This window comes from Poecilia mexicana, unplaced genomic scaffold, assembly GCF_051168715.1.
Source record: "Poecilia mexicana isolate PSO_F unplaced genomic scaffold, ASM5116871v1 scaffold_8, whole genome shotgun sequence".
Classification (NCBI taxonomy): domain Eukaryota; kingdom Metazoa; phylum Chordata; class Actinopteri; order Cyprinodontiformes; family Poeciliidae; genus Poecilia; species Poecilia mexicana.
The window spans coordinates 15008840-15029084 of record NW_028263377.1 but is presented as its reverse complement, the minus strand read 5'-3'; the positions used below and the strand labels follow the sequence as shown (position 1 = coordinate 15029084).

The 20245-nt window shown below is 38.4% G+C and overlaps 1 protein-coding gene across 2 annotated transcripts in view; it reads left to right on the top strand.

Moving 5' to 3' along the window:
- The window catches only part of cep112 (centrosomal protein 112), a 116743-nt gene that overhangs the window by 8032 nt on the left and 88466 nt on the right, over nt 1-20245 (top strand). The window contains exons 5-9 of one of the 2 annotated variants that reach the window (XM_014988760.2): nt 3379-3463; nt 4916-4993; nt 9718-9765; nt 9878-9943; nt 18524-18610. In XM_014988760.2, coding sequence (XP_014844246.2) covers nt 3379-3463; nt 4916-4993; nt 9718-9765; nt 9878-9943; nt 18524-18610 — 364 coding nt within the window. The remainder of the gene's footprint in view (nt 1-3378; nt 3464-4915; nt 4994-9717; nt 9766-9877; nt 9944-18523; nt 18611-20245) is intronic. The other variant, XM_014988762.2, reaches the window with a different exon arrangement.

Sequence of the window (20245 nt, the reverse complement as noted above, 5' to 3'; positions counted from 1 at the left end):
GCTTGGATGTCAGGTTGCTTTAATCAACCAAGCTGCAGCTTCTCAGGGTTTACATGGTGGATGCTCTTGTGTGTGTGTTTGCGTGTGCACGTATGCGTGAGTGTGTGTGTGTGTTGCTCTGGCCTGACTTGCCACTGCTTTGATCTGTGGGCCTCAGACTCCAGACACATCTGATTCAATTATCCTCATCCACCTGTTGACTTAGAGGCCTAAAATTGTGAAGCTTGGCCCCCCATCCAAATTTCATAGCTTCATGTGTGTGAGTGTGAACGGGTGCACACGCAGAGAGATAAACAGACTGTGTGAGCACACAGTACCTTGCCCGTTTTATTTAATATTCCTCATTGAATCAAATTGTATTTGCGCCCGAAAGTTTTCATACACATAATTCTCAAACAATAAATCATATGTTCTGCCGGCCACTTTGAACACTTGCCAGATGTGAAATGTAACAGCCAGAGAGGGAAGTTGGCAAATGTGATGTTTAGTTTCCAACAATTACATTGTTGATTTTTTTTATTTTTTATTTTTTTCTCCACAAACCTTATTCATTTGAACTCATGTTCTTGCAAAGTTGGCAATAAGGTGTCATGGTCCAGTTTGAGTCCTTCATATTAAAATAATTAGGCCAAATGTCAGACAGCAGAGATCAGAGGGAAGATATGTGGTTCATATGACAGCGGGGGCTCAAACAAGTTTTTATTTAGGTTGTTAATTTTAAAAATATCTATTCAAAGCCATCAAACTCGATATAAAATAAATGGTGGTGGTCATTCGCGACTACATAACTAATCCAGAGACGTGAGGCTGCGCTAGAGAATTTACACAATGGCCTTTCAAGTATTGCAGCAATGAACAGTAACTTTTCTGGATCTCATTGTGTGCTATGCAAATGCTTTTCCCGCTTTGGCATCATGCATGCTTGAAACTAAAAGTAAAATTGACTTCTTTTCTGACTAATTTGGTTTTCCATTATCAGACTACTGGGAGAACGAGTAGAGCATTTAAACCTTGTTCTCAGATCCTCAGTTTTCCATTCATGAGTAAACTTCACTGTAGGATGTTGGACTTTACTTTTTTTTAGAAATGACCATAGACCTATTTCCAGACAGATTGCTGGTCAGCAAGAGTTGCTTTTCCAAGGTCATTGGTGACATTTTCTCCCTGGTTTTCTGTTATCACAGTGAGGGTGTACTAAGTTTGTCAACCACTGCTTCTCCATTTCGACTTTATTTTTATGAAATGAAAAATGAAAGTTTGGAACCTGTTTTTAATGCTTGGTAAATCTGGAAAACGCTGAATCGTTTTTTTTTTTTATCATGTCCTGATGTGTAAAATGTCTGAATTGTGAACATGTAAAATCGTTAACAATTCAGAAATTTTTACTTCCTGAATTTTTAATGAGTTCATATTTTGATGTATTTTCAAATAAATTTATATTTTCCCAAAACTTAAGCAAAACTGGCAATTTTAAACAATCATGTCATATTGTTTGATGATTTGCACCTACAAACCCACAGGAGTTTGTTTCTTGAGGCGTCTTCTGTATCTGGGACAAATAGATTACAAAGTACCAAACTGTTCATCTACAATTACATATCAGAATTTCTTTCTCCATAAATGCTTCGAAAAATCACAAATTAAGACTTACACGTTATGTATCTTTTTAATATTATGACAGCTGTAGCTATATTTAATAGTCGTTTAATGGCTCATTTGTCAAAACGAACAATAAAAACACATTTGCAATGTACATAAATCTTTATATTATAACACGTTGAGGAGAACCTAATGTACCAAGATAAAAGGAGAAGCTATTTTAGAGATGCGTCTTCTAAATATGCATGACTTTAGCTTTTTATGAGTTCCTTTGACAAGTTGTAGCACAACAGATAATTAGGTCACACCATGCTGCACTGCTAGAAGCCTATAATGTAATTATTACACTAACATCACTGTCCATGTATTTACATTACCATTTAAAAATATACCATGTGAAACTTTCCACATTTTATCACATTAAAACTAGAAACCTTTATGTACTTTCCTGTGATTTTATAAGACATCCAACAGAGGTATTTTGTAGTTGAGAAGTGTAAGGAAAGGGATGCACGGTTTTCAAAATTTATACAAATGAAAATATAACAAGTGTGGTGCGTGTTTGTATGTAGCCCCTTGCAGTTGGGCCTGGAAAGTCTTTTTGTACTAGACTTTTACATCTACAGATTGAAGCTTTCGTTATCTCTGCAACATTACCCCTGATACATCTAATGTGGTCAACATGACGGTATTTATTCTCTAATTTTCTTCACCAGTCCTTTGAAATACTTCATATTTATTCTAAGATATTTAGGCAATAAAAAGGCACAAGTTATTTAGAGGTGTCAGAATGAAGGGGTAGTACATCTGCATGCTAAACAAATTAAAAAGGTTTGAGGAGTACAGATACTTTTGCAAGGCACTATGACTAGCTCTTAATTTGATCGGAGTATGTCTAGTAGTACATTATTAGATCACGAGGTCTAATGGTGAACACACTTACCACAGATGGAGGATGAATTAAAGCGTTATTATATTAATCAATATTGGCTCTTCTAAGATGTAAGTGTTGTTTTCTATAATCTATAATCCTTAAAGTAGGTGCCCTCACAGGTCAACTGATAATGAGATTCAGTGGTCCTTGTACTTAAAATGTACATGTACAAGGAAGGAAAAGCCAATGATCTTGTTATAGAGTGCTAATCAATCGCTCTCTGACCCACAGAAAGTGAAGCCATGTCTTCATAAGATGACAGAATATCTTTATTTAATTTTCTTTTACTGTGGCTCCATATCCGCATTCATTCACTCAATTATTGTTAGTGGACTGATAACGTCTCATGTGCCTGCGTCTAATGAGATTGTTAGTGTAGTTATGCCCCTGATGGTTTGTAAGAGTATGTGGGTCTGTGTAATATATGGGAGCACTGTTAAAACAAGTGTGTGCGCGTGTATGTGTGTGTGTGTGTCACCATAGATTTCCTGTAAAGCTGCTTAGTTTTTTTTTGTTTTTTGTTTTTTTTACACATGACAGACATGATGAGAGACAGTCATTGACGTGTCTGATTGTAAGAGGATGGTTTAAGTCTTAGCCATGCTCGCCATGTGTTGTGCATGGAAACTGAGTGAAGAATGGTGTGGACATTTATTGTTCAGATGGGATGGATTGCAGACCACAAACCATGCAACCAGTGCCAGATGTTGATGTGCGCATATGTCAAAGGAGGCTGCCGATGCAAGCACATTCATATACAAAGGGGAACAGACCGCAGGACCATACACTCACAGACTGTAGGTTATTTTCTTTTCACATGCATTCCTCTAATGTTTCTCTTTCAGGAGGAGACTGTATGAGGAGAAGGTCCTTCCTGAACCCGTGTCCTCCAGTTCACTCCAGCTGAGTCCTAGACGAGACTCGAGAATGGTTAGTTCATAATCACTTTCCCAGCTGCAAATTATCATCCAAAAAGTGTTATTTGATGCTTACCTTGCTGTAAAATTGCTTTGAATAGAATACATTAGTAGGTTTTAACGTGAGGGGATGAAGAAGATTTTGCTCTCAGGTTCAGTCAGGTGTCTTAAGTATATTTACCACTTTTCATTCATTCCCGTTCTGAATAGCGCATGTATATTGGGATCATGTGTGTGGATTGACAGTATTTTGCAGGTTTTGGATGAGCTAAGTTAATTTTTCTGTGACAATCTCGATTTCTTTTGTATTTTGCACATTCAAGAATTAGCTGATTTTCTGGGAGTTAAATTTCAACGCTCTCTGAGCGTTTAGCTCGGATGTTTATTACAATAAACATCTGAGCTAAACGACTTTCTGCATCAAAGCAAACAGTAAAGAGAGACTCTGGAACAGCTACTGGGGGCAATAATAAGAAAAATGCTCTTGAGAATAGCATATTAGAACTTTTTTTAATCAACACAATTACCAGGGAGTTGAGTAAACTAGCCTATAAAAATCATTATTATTGTTGATTAGTTCAGTGTTGCTCTGATTCTGTATTGTTCTTAAAATGAACTGTTAACAAACGCACGACCAAGTCAGTGATGTGTCTATCATCTGCAGCCTGAAAATTTGGTTTAAATAGCCAGTGAACTGCATTCCCAGCATTCAGATATGTTGAAATGAAACATTTATCCTGTTTGTCCGAGGTCGAGGCTTGGAAGCCGTATTGCCATTCTAATCAAAAGAGGCACATAATCCTTAGCTATTCCATTCATCTGTTTCTTTGTGCCAGCACCGTCCCGCAGAGGTCCTCCCAAGGTCCACACTCCATCAGATCCTAATCACATTCAACAACATCTCTCAGTTTCCTATTGCTCCTTCAGTTTTATAAGATATTTCCCGTCTTCCTACTTCTGCTGCCCAAGCTTGACTTGGGTAAGCCGATCTTGTATCAACAAAAGCCCTGGAACCGTTTGAATTATAGTGCATAATAGAGATCCGGAACCCAGCCGTAACAAAAGACAGAAAAAATCTTCAGTGTAAGACAGTTTAGCTCTTGGAATGTATTGTTGAACAGATATTATGTAGAGCTGCTGCACATCTGGAGAACTGGATGCTAGAATGAATAGATTGAGCAGAAAAGACTGAGGATAACTAAGACAAATACAGTGTTGTTGGTGTTTAAGGAAAGCACACGGGGCTTCAACCTTTAAACTTTAATAGAAACCGTTTGTTTTTAAGCGGCGTTCTATAAAGTCGGCAGGCTGTGACAACCTCCATCATTGCCTGCTTTTTACTTCTTCAGGCTAAAATGCCAATCAGCGTGGTTTCAATAACATCCTCTAGTTTAAATCCCTACTATTTACTTCCATCGTGATCCTGCTGTCGATGCCATCATTTACCCCGTCTCTTTCTTCTCAGGTGGATGGGATGCTAAAAGCAAATGTGTCTGCTGGCGACAGCGAGTTGGAGGCTCGCCTTAACAGCTGGAACCTGGGGGTGAGTCCTTGGGCATGCCGTCAGCCTTCTGGTGGTTGGGGCTCACTGCAGGGACAGAGGTTCAGAAAAACTCAAAAGATGCACAAGACCCCCAACCAGTACATTTTATTTTATTCTCCTGCAGTCAGTGCTAATGGTGCCAGCATCTGAAAGTCAGTAAAGATGTCTGGTTTTGTCAGGAATCGAAAAAGATTTTTGTCCTTTATTTTCAAAAGAGTTACTTTTTGTTCATTTTGCGCACTAGTCGTAAATAGGACAATGTCGATGCCAGTTTCAGATCTGGGGTTTAATTCACATTAAATTCCAGATCCAATCAATGATCAGATTAAATTAAAACATTTTTTTTTCCCCATTAATTTTTTTTTTTTTTTTTTTTTTAAGATAGAGAGCTTGGACTAGTCTGATCTAATAAAACAAATCTAATGAACTGAGCTCATCAACAAGTTCACATCCGATGTCCAGTTAAAGAAAATCTGTAATTCTGCACAGCATTATTAAAATTTAAAACTGTTCATGAGCCCTTTAATCAATTAGGAATCTGTGGACATGTTCCACATAAGATTCCTTTTTGTTAGAAGTTTTAGTAAACTCATCGGAGCTTGTTGGGATTCTCTTCAAAGAAGAAGGACTTTCTGCCTCAAGATTATTTTATTGATCAGAGGATTACCAAGCGAGGTATGTTACAAGTTTTCCTTGTGTAGTTTGTTATAGGAGCTGATTAAACCCACTGCTGATGCTATATTCCGTTGTGTGAATATAAGCTTTTTTACCCAGCCCCGTCTCCTCAATAAAATCTCAACTGACTGCTGCAGGCAAATCACGAGGTGTTTTATGGAGGTGGTGTACCTACAGTTAACATCTTTGTCAGTGTGCTGAAATTGAGCTCTGTAAATAACACATTTTAGTTACACTCTTTTAGTTCTCTCATACTTTTATTGGTAAGTCCCACAATTAAGCTTTTTGTATAGACTTTATTTATTTATTTATTTTAATAACTGTACAAAAACATGACTTGGGTTAATTTCAGCTGAAGTAATGTTTGGAGCGTCAGAAACTCAATGTCGCTGTGAAGCATTCAGCAGACCTGTTGATGTCCTGATAGTTGCTTAGCTGACAACCCTCAGTTTTTCTTATGCTTTTGTTTCTCTCAGCCCTCTTGTTGTTTTTCAAATCCTCATCCAGACTCATCAAAATTTATTGTATATGTTTTTTTTTTATTTTATTTTATATTTGTGTTTATTATTTGTTTTTTGTCAATAAAATACACAAAGCCACACATTTAGTATAAAGTATATCTTGCCAGATCACTTTCATAAGAAGTGGAGGCCATCATACAGACCCTGTAATTGCTATTGACTGAGTGCTTTCAGCAGTACGTTATCAGCCTGCAGAGCACTGACTGACTGAAGCACTCTTAACCGCAGTAGTGCAGTGATATCGAGTTAGCCGTGCTGCCTGGACTCTTTTGAGTAAATAATGAAAAGAGCCTTTTACTTGAATCCTCTTGAAGTCTCCTCCTTTTGGCATTTCACTGCTATTGTAGGTTGTGAGGGTTGTATAAACTGTGCAATGGAAGATGTGTGCACCTGTTTTATCTCTGCCGTCTGCAGAGCTCTAGGTCAGGGCTTGATAAGCAATCTGCCCTCATATGTTTTAGTTTTCCTTCTCCTCACCTGCATGACTCCAACTCCCTTTTTCTCTCATTTTGTGCTTTCCTGTTGCCTCAAACTTTCTCCTGCATTGCCTACACACAGATATTTTTACAGAACCCCCACAGCTCTACTTTTTGTAGTCCTTCTCAGTTTCTGTCTGTTCTCTTCTTGTTTGTCTGTCTGTGCATCTTGGACTCTATACCCCTCACCCCCCTCCATCCAGTCCTGAGATAATCTGAGGGATCTGTCTGCGGACGTGAAGCCGCTCACTGCACCGCTCTGCTCTCCACTGTGTTGAAACACTGATAAGAAGCATTGCTTGGCAACGCTCCCCGAAGCCTGCATCTTTCAAATCAACAGATGTTCCTTCGCACACAAACACACACGCACAAACCCCGCTCAAGTTTTATGGATGCACGGCTTCAAAGTGCTCATCTCCTACGAAATTTCAGCAGAGCCAAGCATCGCTCTATCTGGAACATCTTTCACTTTCATTTTGATGTTCTGAAGCAGGCTATATTGGTTTGCCATTCATTTCTACTTTAATGGAATATAGTCAGTTTAGTGTATCATGGAAACCACATGCAAAAGTTGTAGAAGGCTGTGACATTGCATACAACAAAACATCAAACTCTTAATGCGTGACGTAGAAGCCACTCAAGATGAAAATAGTGATAGTCTCCAACTTTAATGTAGCAAAAAGTTTGATACTGATTTAGCAAGTCAGAATGAGGTCAAAAGTAAGTTGCTTGGAGACTAGGTGTCTCCAAGCAACTGGAGGCAGTTGTGACAAAAATGTGTTTTTTGTCACAAGTAGATTGCTACTTGTGTCAAAAATTGTACTTCTGTTAGATGATGTAATTTGTACTCCTGTTCTGACTGGCATTGCTACTCTTTTGTGCCTGAGTGTAAGTGAGCTTGAATTCAAGCATTGCTGTATAAAAATTGATGGAAGTCTAATTTTTCAACACAATCATTCTGTTTTTACTTAGAAAAATACATTAATCTATAAACATTATCTGTCATACCCTTCAGATCTACACATTTATGTCTGAATGTTTCATTCAAGGAATGACATGTTTGTTTTCTCTTTAAGTTAATGCTACAGACGTGGTGGTTAAAAAGAAAGTCTGAATTGTTGTTTAAGTGGCTCAGACAGAGGGGGAAAAAAAGCTGCAGTTGTATGTAATTATTTTAACTAAAAACTCAGGTGGAAACTTTGGAGAGAGTTTCTTGATTTATTTCTTGAAGCAGCCTGATGATATTAAGAGACATTTTACACTGACAAAGGACACACAAGAAACAAAAACTATAACAAAACAATAAATTTTCTTATCAATTTATCCGATTTTATTTTATTATTGTATTATGCTCACAAATTACCATACATAGTGTAGTGCCTTTACATTTTGAAGAGGTTTGGCTCCAAAAGTGGATCTAAAAAGGTATTTTTTGCTTGGAAAAACAATAGATTGTGATTTATTTATTTTTCATGTCTGAACCATAGTTGCACTTCTAAATTTCAGTTTAGTTTCTTCGTTGGAGCATCATTTAATTTCAAACAGGAGTTGACTCAAAATCAGCGTTCTGTTTAAAAGAAATGTAAAAAAAAAGTTTTTTTTTATTTTACATTTCTTTTAAACAGAACGCTGATTTTGACATTTATTTATTTATTTTTTATACAGCTCCTTTAGTTTTAGTGTGAAATTAGTTTGATATCAGCAGATGTGTTTCGACGTTGAGTCCTTGTGATTATTCCCTGTCTGTTTCCTTACAAACATTCAGAGGCATACATATACAAGGAGTCCAAGTTTAGGGTGACACTGTGCCAAGACAACACCACAGGATTTAGTCTGCATGTCCTCTTTGCCCTGTGGCCCGTGCTCAATCAAACCTGATGACTGGCTGTTTGTGGGTATAAAAAGAAATCCCATTTTAGGTTTCATGCTACGCACCAGTTTGTAAAAATATATATTTTTTTCCTTCATCATGCCTGATGCAGCTGCGTTTGACTGTTTACAACACACACAGTGGAGCTGTTTGCAGATCTCGTGCATGTATGTGTAGCAGTAATAATTTTAACCAAACGGTTCCGGTTTAAGGGTAACAGCATGTCGCGAAAATATCCTGCTCGTTTTAACCTGAGTAGATGTCAGTAAGGCAGAGCTGCTTTCCTTTTTATTGTGAATCTCTCACCCCTGAAGCAACAGATTGTGACTTTATCCTGGCACTATAGCTGCAGCTTTTTTAACTCCCAAGTCCCTAAATTCTCTCAGGTCATGTTCCCTCATCTCCCATTCATTCAGGATTAGCTTTGTGTGGGTAGCGCCATCCTAAAGCATTGATTCCCCCTTTTTTTTTTTTTTTTTTTTTTTTTACTACATTGAATTGAATCCCATTATTTTCTCCTGTTCCCACTCTGTCGTTTTGTTTTGGAGATTAGCCTTGGAAGTCATTGCCGTCATTTTGAGATTTAGGTTCTTACTTTGAAAGGCTGTGATGTCGATGTTAGATGTGAGCCCCCACAGATGGCCCTAAAGCATCAGAGAGAAGCACTGTATGATGATATTTTTGCAGCTTGTGTCACAGTTAGCGAGCCTTATTGATGTAAAGCCACTAATGTCACATGGACTGTGACCCGCTTACTTTCAGGTGGTTAACCTGCTTACACTTTTCAGTCCTCTCTGCTTCATACTGTAAGCAAAGAGCATGCCGAGTCAGTGTTTGGCAGGGATGTATACACATTGGCCTCCATGTGATGGTAAACAGAGTGGGGATAGCTTACAGATTAGCGGTCTTCAGTGTTGACAAAAGGGACAGCAGAAGGGGAGCTGAGAGCGGAAACAGAGCCGGCCACACACACAAAGCCTTGAAGTTGCACGACGGTTCTGTCTCTCTAAACAGACAGGAGTTGACGGAAGAGACTTCAGCCACAAAACTGGGCTTTGATGTGCTTTCCACATTGTTTATGGCAAACTCACTGCCAGGGATAGATTCTGGTCGTTTTAGGGCTTTGTTAGGAGAGGCTTAGGAGAAAGAGAGGTCTGAATGTTTTTCTGTTTGCCTTTTCAGATTGAAAACCCCAGGTATTTGAGAGAGAAGCCCAGCCCCCTGTCACCAGTAAGTTGTCAGGGGTCCTTTGTTGTTTATTTGATGCTTGGGGAAAAAAAAAGTTGTCTTTGAGCTCTTCTATCTTCTCATCACCTTGATGTTCTCCCTTTTGTCTCTGTAGATTTTAAAGTCAACCATTGAGACAAATAGCACCTTTGCCACTGATCATGGTCTACAAAGCAAAGAGGTACGCCGCTGAATATAGTTAAACCTGAAAAATGCCCAACCCAACTTTTTCTTGTTTTGTCACATTATGACCTCAAACTGCACTGCTTTGATTTTGTGTTATATGCAAGTAAAAAAAAAAAAAAAATATTGCTTTCAAAATATTTTACGAACTTATTTCTAAAAAGTGTGATATGCATTTGTATTCTGTCTCCTTTACTCTGGCACCCCTAATTAAAATCCAATTACCTTCAGAAGTCAACTAATTAATAAATGGAGTTCACCTGAATAAAAACAGCTTTTCTATGCAGACCTCAGAGGTTTGTTTAAAGAACATTAGTGAACAAACAGCATCATGAAGACAAAGGAACTTAGCAGACTGGTGAATAAGAAAGTTGTGGAGAAGTTTAAAGCAGAGTTAAAATATAAAAATATAGCCCAAGGTTTAGACGTCTCACAGAGAACGTGGCAAAACTGCAAACCAACCAAGAATTAGCTCTCCATCTAAAAATCTGCTTCAATAATCTGCACTTTATGAAAGAGTGGCAAAGAGAAGGTCATTGCTGCCCAAATAAATTCTATTTGGCAGAAGGTTTGCAAAAAAATTAAAACTGGGGTGTGGAGGTCCGCTTTCCAGGACAACAACCCCAAGCATAGATGTGTTAATGTGTTAAAGGCACTGGGTCACACTGGAAAATCAAATGAGAATAAGACCTTAAAATAGATGTTCTCAGACTGTCTTCAGCCAATCTGACTGTTTTTGTCGAATTTTCCAAAGAAGAATAGGCAAAACATTTCCCTTTTTTAGATGTGCAAATCTGGTAGAGCCATACCCCGAAACACTTTTAGCTGCAATTGCTGCAGAGTTCTACAAAGTGTTGACTGAAGGGTGAATACAAATACATTATACATGGTTTTCCTTTTAATTCACAATTTTGCCCCTCTAACAAAGTACATTTAGCATTTTTCTTTTAATATGTCTGTCATCCATTTGTGACATTTGTTGAAAGTTGGTGAGTTGTTTTTTCTTTAATGTCTGTTGCGTAATAGTTTTTTTTGTTTTGTTTTTGTTACTTGTTTTTTATTGTGTTGCCTTTGATTGATATCTTAGAAGCGAGGGTTACTTTAGGCCTTATTAGGAAGGCCTAAAGTTGATAGCAATTTAGCTGATAGCTGGAATCGGTTTTCAGAGCAGTGGTTACAGTATTGCATAGCCCAGAGTGTTTTCCGTGACCAAATAAACTTGAATGAATGAAAAGTTTGTGGTAGAGATGTGATGAAATATAGTAAGGTGCTGTACATTTCATCCCATTGCCTTTTTCTATGTAGCATGCTTTATATTTATGATTATATGAAAATAAGAATAACACATCGAGAAGTCAAACCAAACCCTGCCTGCTTTAAAGGTGTAAGACACCCCAGTCATTTATAAACACCCATCTACATGGCTTATACCGGTGGAATGGCCAATTCCCTAAGAAGACAGAAATATCGCCAGCTTCCTCTGATGACTCTCTTTCTTTCCGTATGTGGATTTGAGCAGAAAATCCTATTCTGAAAGGATGCTTTGAAGTCCCATCTGACCCTCCCCAACTCTCCCAAACCTCCAGTCATTCCTTCTACCAAGCACCGTAAAACGCAGCGTTAAATATAAAACTGAGCATGACTCGTATGTAACCGTTATGGCTTTTAGTGGCTGCCGCAGTCGCTTTGACTGCTTTGACGGATGCAGGTGCAGGGAGGGGTTTCGTGGATACGTAGACACACAGGACATTGTTAAGAGGTGTCCATTACATCCCAGAGCATTGTTCACGGTTTGTGCTTTAACCTAGAACAGCAAGGAATGATGTCTGTACACTGATGCAGCTTAGCCACTGGAAAACCAAAAAAAATTAGAGCAACAACTTCTGCTGTTTGATTGTATCTTAGACTGCCTGAGTGGCTCAATATGGATGAATGTAATGGGAATGTTTACCTTACACTGATTGCATGCAACACTTGTGGGTTTACACCTGTGTAATGTAATTCTATACAGTATTTCAACCCTTTTGCAAATTGGCTGTGAAGCTTATGAACTGCTTTGATGCCCTTTATAAAGGTTTTGGGTCAACTGAATGAGGCTTTGAGTGAGTGGTGTCCAAAGTTTTTCCATGAGGCCCAAAATTATAAAGTAAACAGCACTTAACTTCTGGTAACTTTTTGATTTTATCTTCTCATTAATAACTTATGTGTATTTAAATTACTTTGTAATAACCAAACCTCCCCCAGCCTTGACCTTAAACAGGTACAGGTTGGGAAGGTGTGCAGACAAAAGTGAGCTTGTTAATTTTGCTGGCTGTTTTGCGTTTAGTCTGACAGCAAAGGTTATGTTCGGCAGTTCTTGGAAAAATTTAGGTGAGCGTTTGGCCCGAAACCGTAAACGAACTCGGGGCCAGGGTTTGTTTTTCCATCGACCCGTTACCAGTGTGGAGTAGGGTGATGCGGTACTGATGCAAATTAGCTACGTCTCCTTTTCACACTTTCATCCTGTTTGCCGAAACCAATAGTAAAAACATGTGAATATCCGAAATAAAGACAGTTGTGTTAATCAACCATGAGATGAGAGATTTACTCTGTAAACAAGCTGTATTCAAATACAAACGTTACCATTTTACAACTTCAGAAACTACTTTTTAAAGCACAAAGTGGTTTCATTATGACAACAGCTGGTATATTTAGCAAAAAACAAAACAGAAATCACAATTTTCTCAGAAATGTATAGGGGTTTTTTCTCTCTTTTTCTTCTCTGGCGACTTGTTCCTGCCTTTCCTGTGGCACATCATAGATTATTTTGTGTCACTAACATTGCAACAAGCAACGCTTTTTTTTTTTTTTTTGACTGTAAAAATCTCATTCTAAAAAAATACAAAAATGGATTACTGACCAGATTTGTTCCATAACAGAATTATGTTTTGGGGCTTTGAATAAAATCCTTGAGAGCCGCAAATGGTACACGGACTGCACTTTGGACACCCCTGCTTTAAGGTTTCAAAAGAGCTAAAATATGGGACTGGTGCGATAAAGCCTTCAATACAAGCAGACCATCTTTTTCACGTAGACACTGGTGTCTCACGTCTATTGATGCAAAATGCAACCAAAATTTCAAGCTTTTCCAAAGAGCTAAAGAAAAACATCAGGATGAACACACTGGAAACGGGAGGGAACGAGGCAGAAACGGGGCAGACCTTTTCCCTTTGATGTTAAGATTTGTGATGTTTACGCTTAAGAGATTTTGTTTCTCTTTTAATGTTTTTACCCCTTGCAGAGATTGTATTCATCAACTTAAATCAGTGCCTTTTAGGGGAAGATTGGGAACAGAGGAAGTTGTGTGCATGGTGGTATGGAGGTATTTTGAGGTGACTTACCCCTCTGCCTATTTGTACCTGCATTTCACACTCACACATTGCCATGTACTCCCTTTTTGTCCCCATGTCATAACCATAAACAAACAATTTCAAACCTTTTTTTTTTTTTTTTTTTTTTTACATCATTGTGTTTCAGTTTATTCATCTTGTTTATTCATTGTTAAATTGATAAACTATGGTGATAATAGCACTTCTCCAGTCTCCTACACTGTAATCTTACTTTATCTTACTTTTTGTCTGGACCTCTGTTGAATGTGGGTCAGTCACTTTAAAGGGGGTGAATGTTTATGCAAGCATTTAATTTATGTTAAACATTATGTCATTATTTTGCAGAAATCTGATTTTCACTTTGACATTAAAGATGTTTTTTTTTTTAGATTTTGTCAGGAATGCCAAACGTTGATTTGTAAAAAGCAATAGAAGGGTAAAACATCGAAGGAGGTGAAGACTACTGGAAAAACAGAACAACATGATGCCACTTTCTACTGATGTGCCTAACCTTTTAGGTTGGGAGATGTTTGACACATTTATTTATTTATTTTTTGTAACGTCTGCATCAGATTGTGGTCAGTGCCCACAGCATGAGTAAGGAGCTTTAGCTGCTAGATACGAACAGCTTGATTCAATAAAATAAGAGCACTAAAACACCTTCAGTGTTGACACAGCTTGACTGCTGTTTATGCCCTTTAGAGGGAGTCTGTGTGTGCAAGACATGCCTTGAGGTAGAGCATTTCCCCGTAAGCTTCCCTTACACATATGTGACAGCTTATAGGTGAGTTGTGGAGGATGTATTGCAGGAGCGCCAAAGTCCCATTAATCCTACAGCACACTCTGAAAGTGCTTAGTGTTAAGAGGGCCGGGCCTTTATTTGGAAATTCAATTAAACTGTGACTGATGAGTCAGTTTTAGCTCGGCGCAGGCCTAAGGCTAGAGATTACAGGAGATACTGACAGAATGATTAAATCACACAGCCTTTCTTTTAGACTTTCTGTGTGCATGCCATCTTGAAGCTTTTCCCTCGGCACCTGACCTCAGGGAAAGTTGGCAGCAGCCTGGTAGATGTGTGTCAAGCAGTCATGGTCTAATGGTCGCAAGCCCCCAACTGGGGATCAGACCCCTTTGCTTTCTGATGCCATAATGATGCAGTCTCTCTAATCTAAGGGTCCTCTGGGATGAAGCTTGAGTTCTGAGCCTGTGATTTAGAGGGCCATGGCCTGTCTTATCTGATCGCTTTTGAAAGCTAAAAAAGGGTAACCTTGTGAGTCTCAGTAGTTTTAGCGGGGACTAGATCTGCAGCTGGCTTTCAAGATCATGCTTGAGGCATGGAGCCATGAGGGATTTACTATTTCATAATAATAAAGTTACTATTTCAAACATATCTCCTCTGTTCTTGTTATCTTAGTACTTTGTGGGTTTAGAGCATTTGAATGGAAGTCTCTCGACCTCATACGCACATTCTTGTTTTTGTTCAGAATGCTTCTTGTCAAAAACTATGCCAGATCAAATTTTAGCCACAATCTTTGTCCAGCCTTTTTACTTTGACAGAAAGGTATAACATAGCAGCTAGAAATTGGTCTGTAGCTGTTCCTACGTATTTTTCATGTTGTCAGTTCATGCTTTTCACAACCCAAATTTCTAGAGTTCAGTCCATTTCTAGATGGGTCAAGCTTTTAATATGAAATTGGATGGATGGATGGATGGATGGATGGATGGATGAAAGAATAATGATTGAATGAGTAATAGATAAATAAAAGAAAACTGGAGGAATGCTTACAGATGGATGACATTTTTGTCTATTTTTATGGGTTAGGGAAAAAAAAAGCCTGGAAAGAAACATTTGGCTATCCATAGAAATACTTCAACCAGATTCCTTACTTTTTATAGAAAAGGCCTTGTGAGGCGTAAGCAGCAGACGATTTTGTGAATGTATTCCCTCTTTAGAAATAAAGGCCTTGACCCCCTCCCCCCACCCCTGACACCCCCATGGCATTCTGATATCGAACGGAAAAAGAATCCGATTCCGTCTTTTCCGCTCGCAGTCCCGCTCTCAGATCCCCCCCCCCATCCACCCCTTCTTCTTCTCTCCCTAGCTCTCATCCTCTCAAAAGCAAAGTGTCAAAAAACATGGCATCTTACAGCGCTCGCTCCAACTCAGAAGAAGAGAAAAGGGAAGGAGCTGTACCACCCAGTCGGGGCTGATTGAAGACATCTCAGAAGCCTTAGGTGTACGACATTCCTCCTCCTCCTCCCTTCACCGACGCTTTTATAAACAAGTTTCAAACACCACTGATCTAGTTTGACAAACTTTCTCCAAAGAGCATTTGAAGAGAGGATAAGAAAGTGACACCCCCACATGAGCTTTTTTTTTTTTTGTTTTTTTTTTTTTTTGTTCAGGCACCGTTAGAATCAGGTCTCTGCCTTACATTGTGCTTTTCAGTCAACGCCTTCACTCTCTCTCTCTCTCTCTCTCTCTCTCTCTCTCTCTCTCTCCCTCCCTCTCCCCCCTCCTTCTGCTCCTCTGTCTTTCTCTCACTTCTTTTTGACTTCTTCGTTTCTACTCTGACAAGTCTCCTGTGGTCCTCTCAATTGCACAAGAAATAGCATTAAATCAAGAAAAAAAGATGGAGAAGAAAGAACAGAATACTTAAACGAGCTCTGTCAAGGATGCAGTTTGAATGTAGCTCAAGAGCTATAATGAGGAGCGGCATCCAGAAGGCAATTTCTGCATTTTAGTTGGACTTTTATTTTTAAAGGGGCGCTAAACGAGAAGGGAATTGCTGACTTCAGAGTGAAAACCTGAGCTCTTTGGTTTTGTTCCACTGTTTCAGTCCTGAAGCTTGGCTACATTTAGTTGTGTGCTGTTGATGTCTTCATTGTGTTCTGTCATTATTTACACACATAAACAATACTGCAGTTAAATCACGTTGTTTTCTTTTGATATTTATCTTAGAGACAAGGTCTAATGAGCTTTCCCTGTGCCAAGTGACATTTTGGGAATTTTTCAGCTTAATGGTTTTGATGACTAGAACAAACAAGATTTAGCCTCGGGATGTTTTTAACCACTGACTCGCTCACACACACACACACACGCTCACGCATGCGCACACATGCACACACACTCCCGAGCACATTTTCAAAGGAGCAACATTGTCACCCTGCTGCAGGTTTGATTAACGTACCAGAAGATACACAGACTATACATGAGTGGTGACATCAAAGCAAACAGCCAGACAGTTTTTCTGTCAAAGGTTTCCTTTGTGCCGTGTGTTTGTGCAGAGAAACATCCTCTAATTAAAGACAGCAGCTTCAAAAAAAAAACAAGAGGAAACTAAGATTTTCACTGATCAAATAAAAGTATATAAGTTAGTGAGGTAACAGTTTATTATAGAAGGATAATGTTGAACATGATACAAATGGTAGAAAAAGATGTAATGTAAATGTTTACAAGCCTTCTCTTTAAGGTCATTTATTTTGTAGGTGAACAGTCTGCTGAGTTATGGAGTGTTCCATTTGTAAACACAAATGGCTTTTACTTTTCTTTGATTTCTTTTGACACTGCTTGTCTTTATTCATAAGTAGCTGGACAGGAAGTGGAGTCAATAAAGGGGAAAACATGCAGTAAATGTCTCTAAAGCCCAGAAATCAAACCCAGGATATTTGCATCTAAGACTGTAGCCTCATCATATTGTGAGCCTCTTTTTCTTCAAATGGGCATACAAGTGGGGGTGGCAGAGGTTTCCTGTCATTCCCAAACGCTGACAAATCGACTGGGCCATAAATCGGCCGGCCGATAAATCGGTGCACCCCTAAATTTTAGATAAGAATGGATAAAGAAAATGAAGTATGGACAATTACTTGTATTTCCAGAATAAATTCTCTCTTTAGTTTCATAAAAGTTTCATCTGTATATGTACATCTTTATCAGGTATACTGTAATGACAGGAACACCTGACAAATGTCCATCTCTTCAAGATGGACAACCAGTGGATTTTCTAACTGTAGCAGTTAACCTAGCTTATTATCGTTAGTAATTCAAGAACATGTTCTGTTGTTGATTTATGTCACTGTGTGTGTGACTGGTTTAACACAAATTCAAGTTGTCAGAAGTGCATAAAACTGTTTTATTATTGCCACAGCTGTAAGTATGTTTTATGTGCAAAGCTTGAAACCTGGAAATTCTGACTTACGGGTGTAAAACGCAGTGCAGCATGAGTTTGATGTAACAGCATCCTCAGCTCATTATTTTTATTGCAAAAGACTGCCCTTCATGCTTCAAATAGAGGTGTTGATCTTGGACGGTTTTTTTTTGGTTTTTTTTATTATTATTTAAATTTGGCAAAATTTCACTCCGTGGCCCCCTGACCACAGCCCTCAACAAAGAAAATTAACAACCTTTAAATGAACACAATACGATCACTTAGATATGCTTTGTTTTATTGGTTAATACATGTTTTCTTCTCTGACACAAGTTTTTATGAAGTTTATAAAGTTCAAAGATTATGGGGTACTTTTTCAAGTCAGTCTTTCCCAAGTTGGATTCATGTAGTGTACAGCGAAGGCCCTCAGGACATGCCTGAGGTAAATATTAATGATTAAATCCTGTTTATTTACCATGAATAAATGATATGAGAAAAAAGGCTCTTAGTTAGTGATTTATGATTGGTTTGTAGGGTATAAGTAGTCTTAAATCAAGGTTCTCCCTTAGCTCTTGAAGGTATGGTCTAAAATTTCTCAACACAATGTTGAAGCTGATCCCTTCTTAAAATGGTGCATTTGAGTAAAAAAACGGTCATCAGTGTGACTGCTATGCTAATATTACGCAGCCATTTTGTGCTAGTAAGTTTCAGATGCACAACTTCCCAATTACACTTTTCTTTTTCTCTTTTGTGTTTTGCTTACGTTCTCTTTAGAGACGCACATGCACAAAATTTAAAGTATTCATAAATGTTTTTGGAATGATTTCCACAATTTTAATGGGAATTGTTTCCATGTTTGAAAGATGGTTCACGATAATTGTATGTTTTTTTGGCCTCTCTCATAACGTCTGCAAAAACAAACCAGTGCCAGAGAACAGATCAATTTGCAGTCGTTTTCACGTTCAGTTTCTGGAAACTACAGCTAAATTATAGAGTAGCAGACGTGGTGCGATGAGAGTGTTGTTTTTCTTTTGCATGACACGATGTTTCATCTGTTCTCAGACTGAGATGAAGATCAAACTGTTGGAGGCCAAGCACCAGGAGGAGAAACTGAAGATGCAGCAGAGGCATGATGCAGATGTTGAGAAGGCAAGAATGGAAAAACACGAGCTCACGACCAACTAACTTTACTGCTGTTCATGTCACCAGTTTTATTTTAATATTTAACTTGTATTTTTTTTTTTTTAAATGAAAGGTTTTGCTTTCAATATTAAATGAAAGGAACATTGAATTTGATATAGTTTATATTTCCCCACAGCTTTAGTGTTTATTAAATCAAGTCATAATCTGCAAGGTAATTTTGTAACGGAGGGAACTCAGAACCTTAGTTTCTGTTTAGGAATCTGAACATGACAGGCAAATCTTCTGTGCAACCTTTTAATCTGCTGTTGCCACCATAAAGCCATTAGGAAGCAAGTGAAAAGTAAAGGAATGCTTCTCTGTTCATCTCACTGGTTTCATCTCTTCAAAGCTTCTTGTCAGATGCTGAAAGCAGCACTAAAGCTGGTTTATTTAACTGTAAGTGCTGTCATTTAGGCTGCAGCTCAAGCACCTGGAATCAGTCTCGTCCTTACATGACTTTCCTTTGCTGCCATTGATTCTTTTAAGGAGACAGTTCGCCATTCACTTAAGACGATACGATTTTTCACATGGCACCGCACTCTGTGTTGATTAAGTAGTAACCTTTAAGTCCAATAGAAAGTGAGGAGTACTCATTTTTATTAGTGGTTATTTTTTCAATATTTAAACGACTGCTGCTAGAAATGCACTGATCGAAATTTTACGGCTCCGTGTGTAAAGTCTTATTTTGATTTTTGGATTTTATACTATACCTTTTTGAGAATCATAACTTAAGAAGAACAGCACAACTTTTTTCTAATCTCTTCTGTGGAAGTGGCCATTAATTATGCATAATATGGGGAGATGAGAGATCATTCTGTGTGTTTTTAGCAGTTAAAAAAGTTTCCATAACTTATATTTGTGACTGGTGCAGCCAGTAATCCGAAGACAGCGGTCGCCAAGTGTGTTTCATAGAAAATATGGAATCTCGCCCTACCTGAGATTTTCCAAGGCCTGCCAACATTTCCAAACAGATTATGTTGGATTAGAGAAAAAGGCTGAATGAATAAAAAGTATAACATTTATTTATATTTTATTTTTTTTGGCACCAGCTCACATTACTTGTCTATTGTTGATCAAACCACTTATTGAAATAAAGTTTGCTTAGTGATTCCCTCAGCTCTGGCTCGTTCTAAGCCTGCTCTCTTCGGAACAGTTTTGAGCATAAACAATGCAAAAAGCATAATGTAATACACACTCACAAACATTTCTTGTTAATCCTAAATCATATATCTCTGCATATATCACAAGCCTTACTTGAGCAGTGCTGAAGAACCAAGATGCTCTCAAATGGACAAACGTTTGCAAACCAATTGGCAAAGGAAGGGGGCCAGTGGATAGAAAAAGCTGAGCCTTTGCAGCATTTATGAAGCTATAGTCAGCATGTGGCTGTGGCAGTAGCTTCGAGGGAACGGTTAGCCGCTCTGCTAGCAGCTAGAGGCCGACTGTGGGGCAGCAACGTCGGTTCACAAACAGAAATTGAGATGGCGTCTCTTTTTGGGGGAATCTGAGTTTCAAAGACTCCTTGTGCAGATTATTAAATATGCCTCCTTTGGCAGCCATCCAGAAGAGTTGCACTTGACTCATTCTGCGGAACAACAAGTG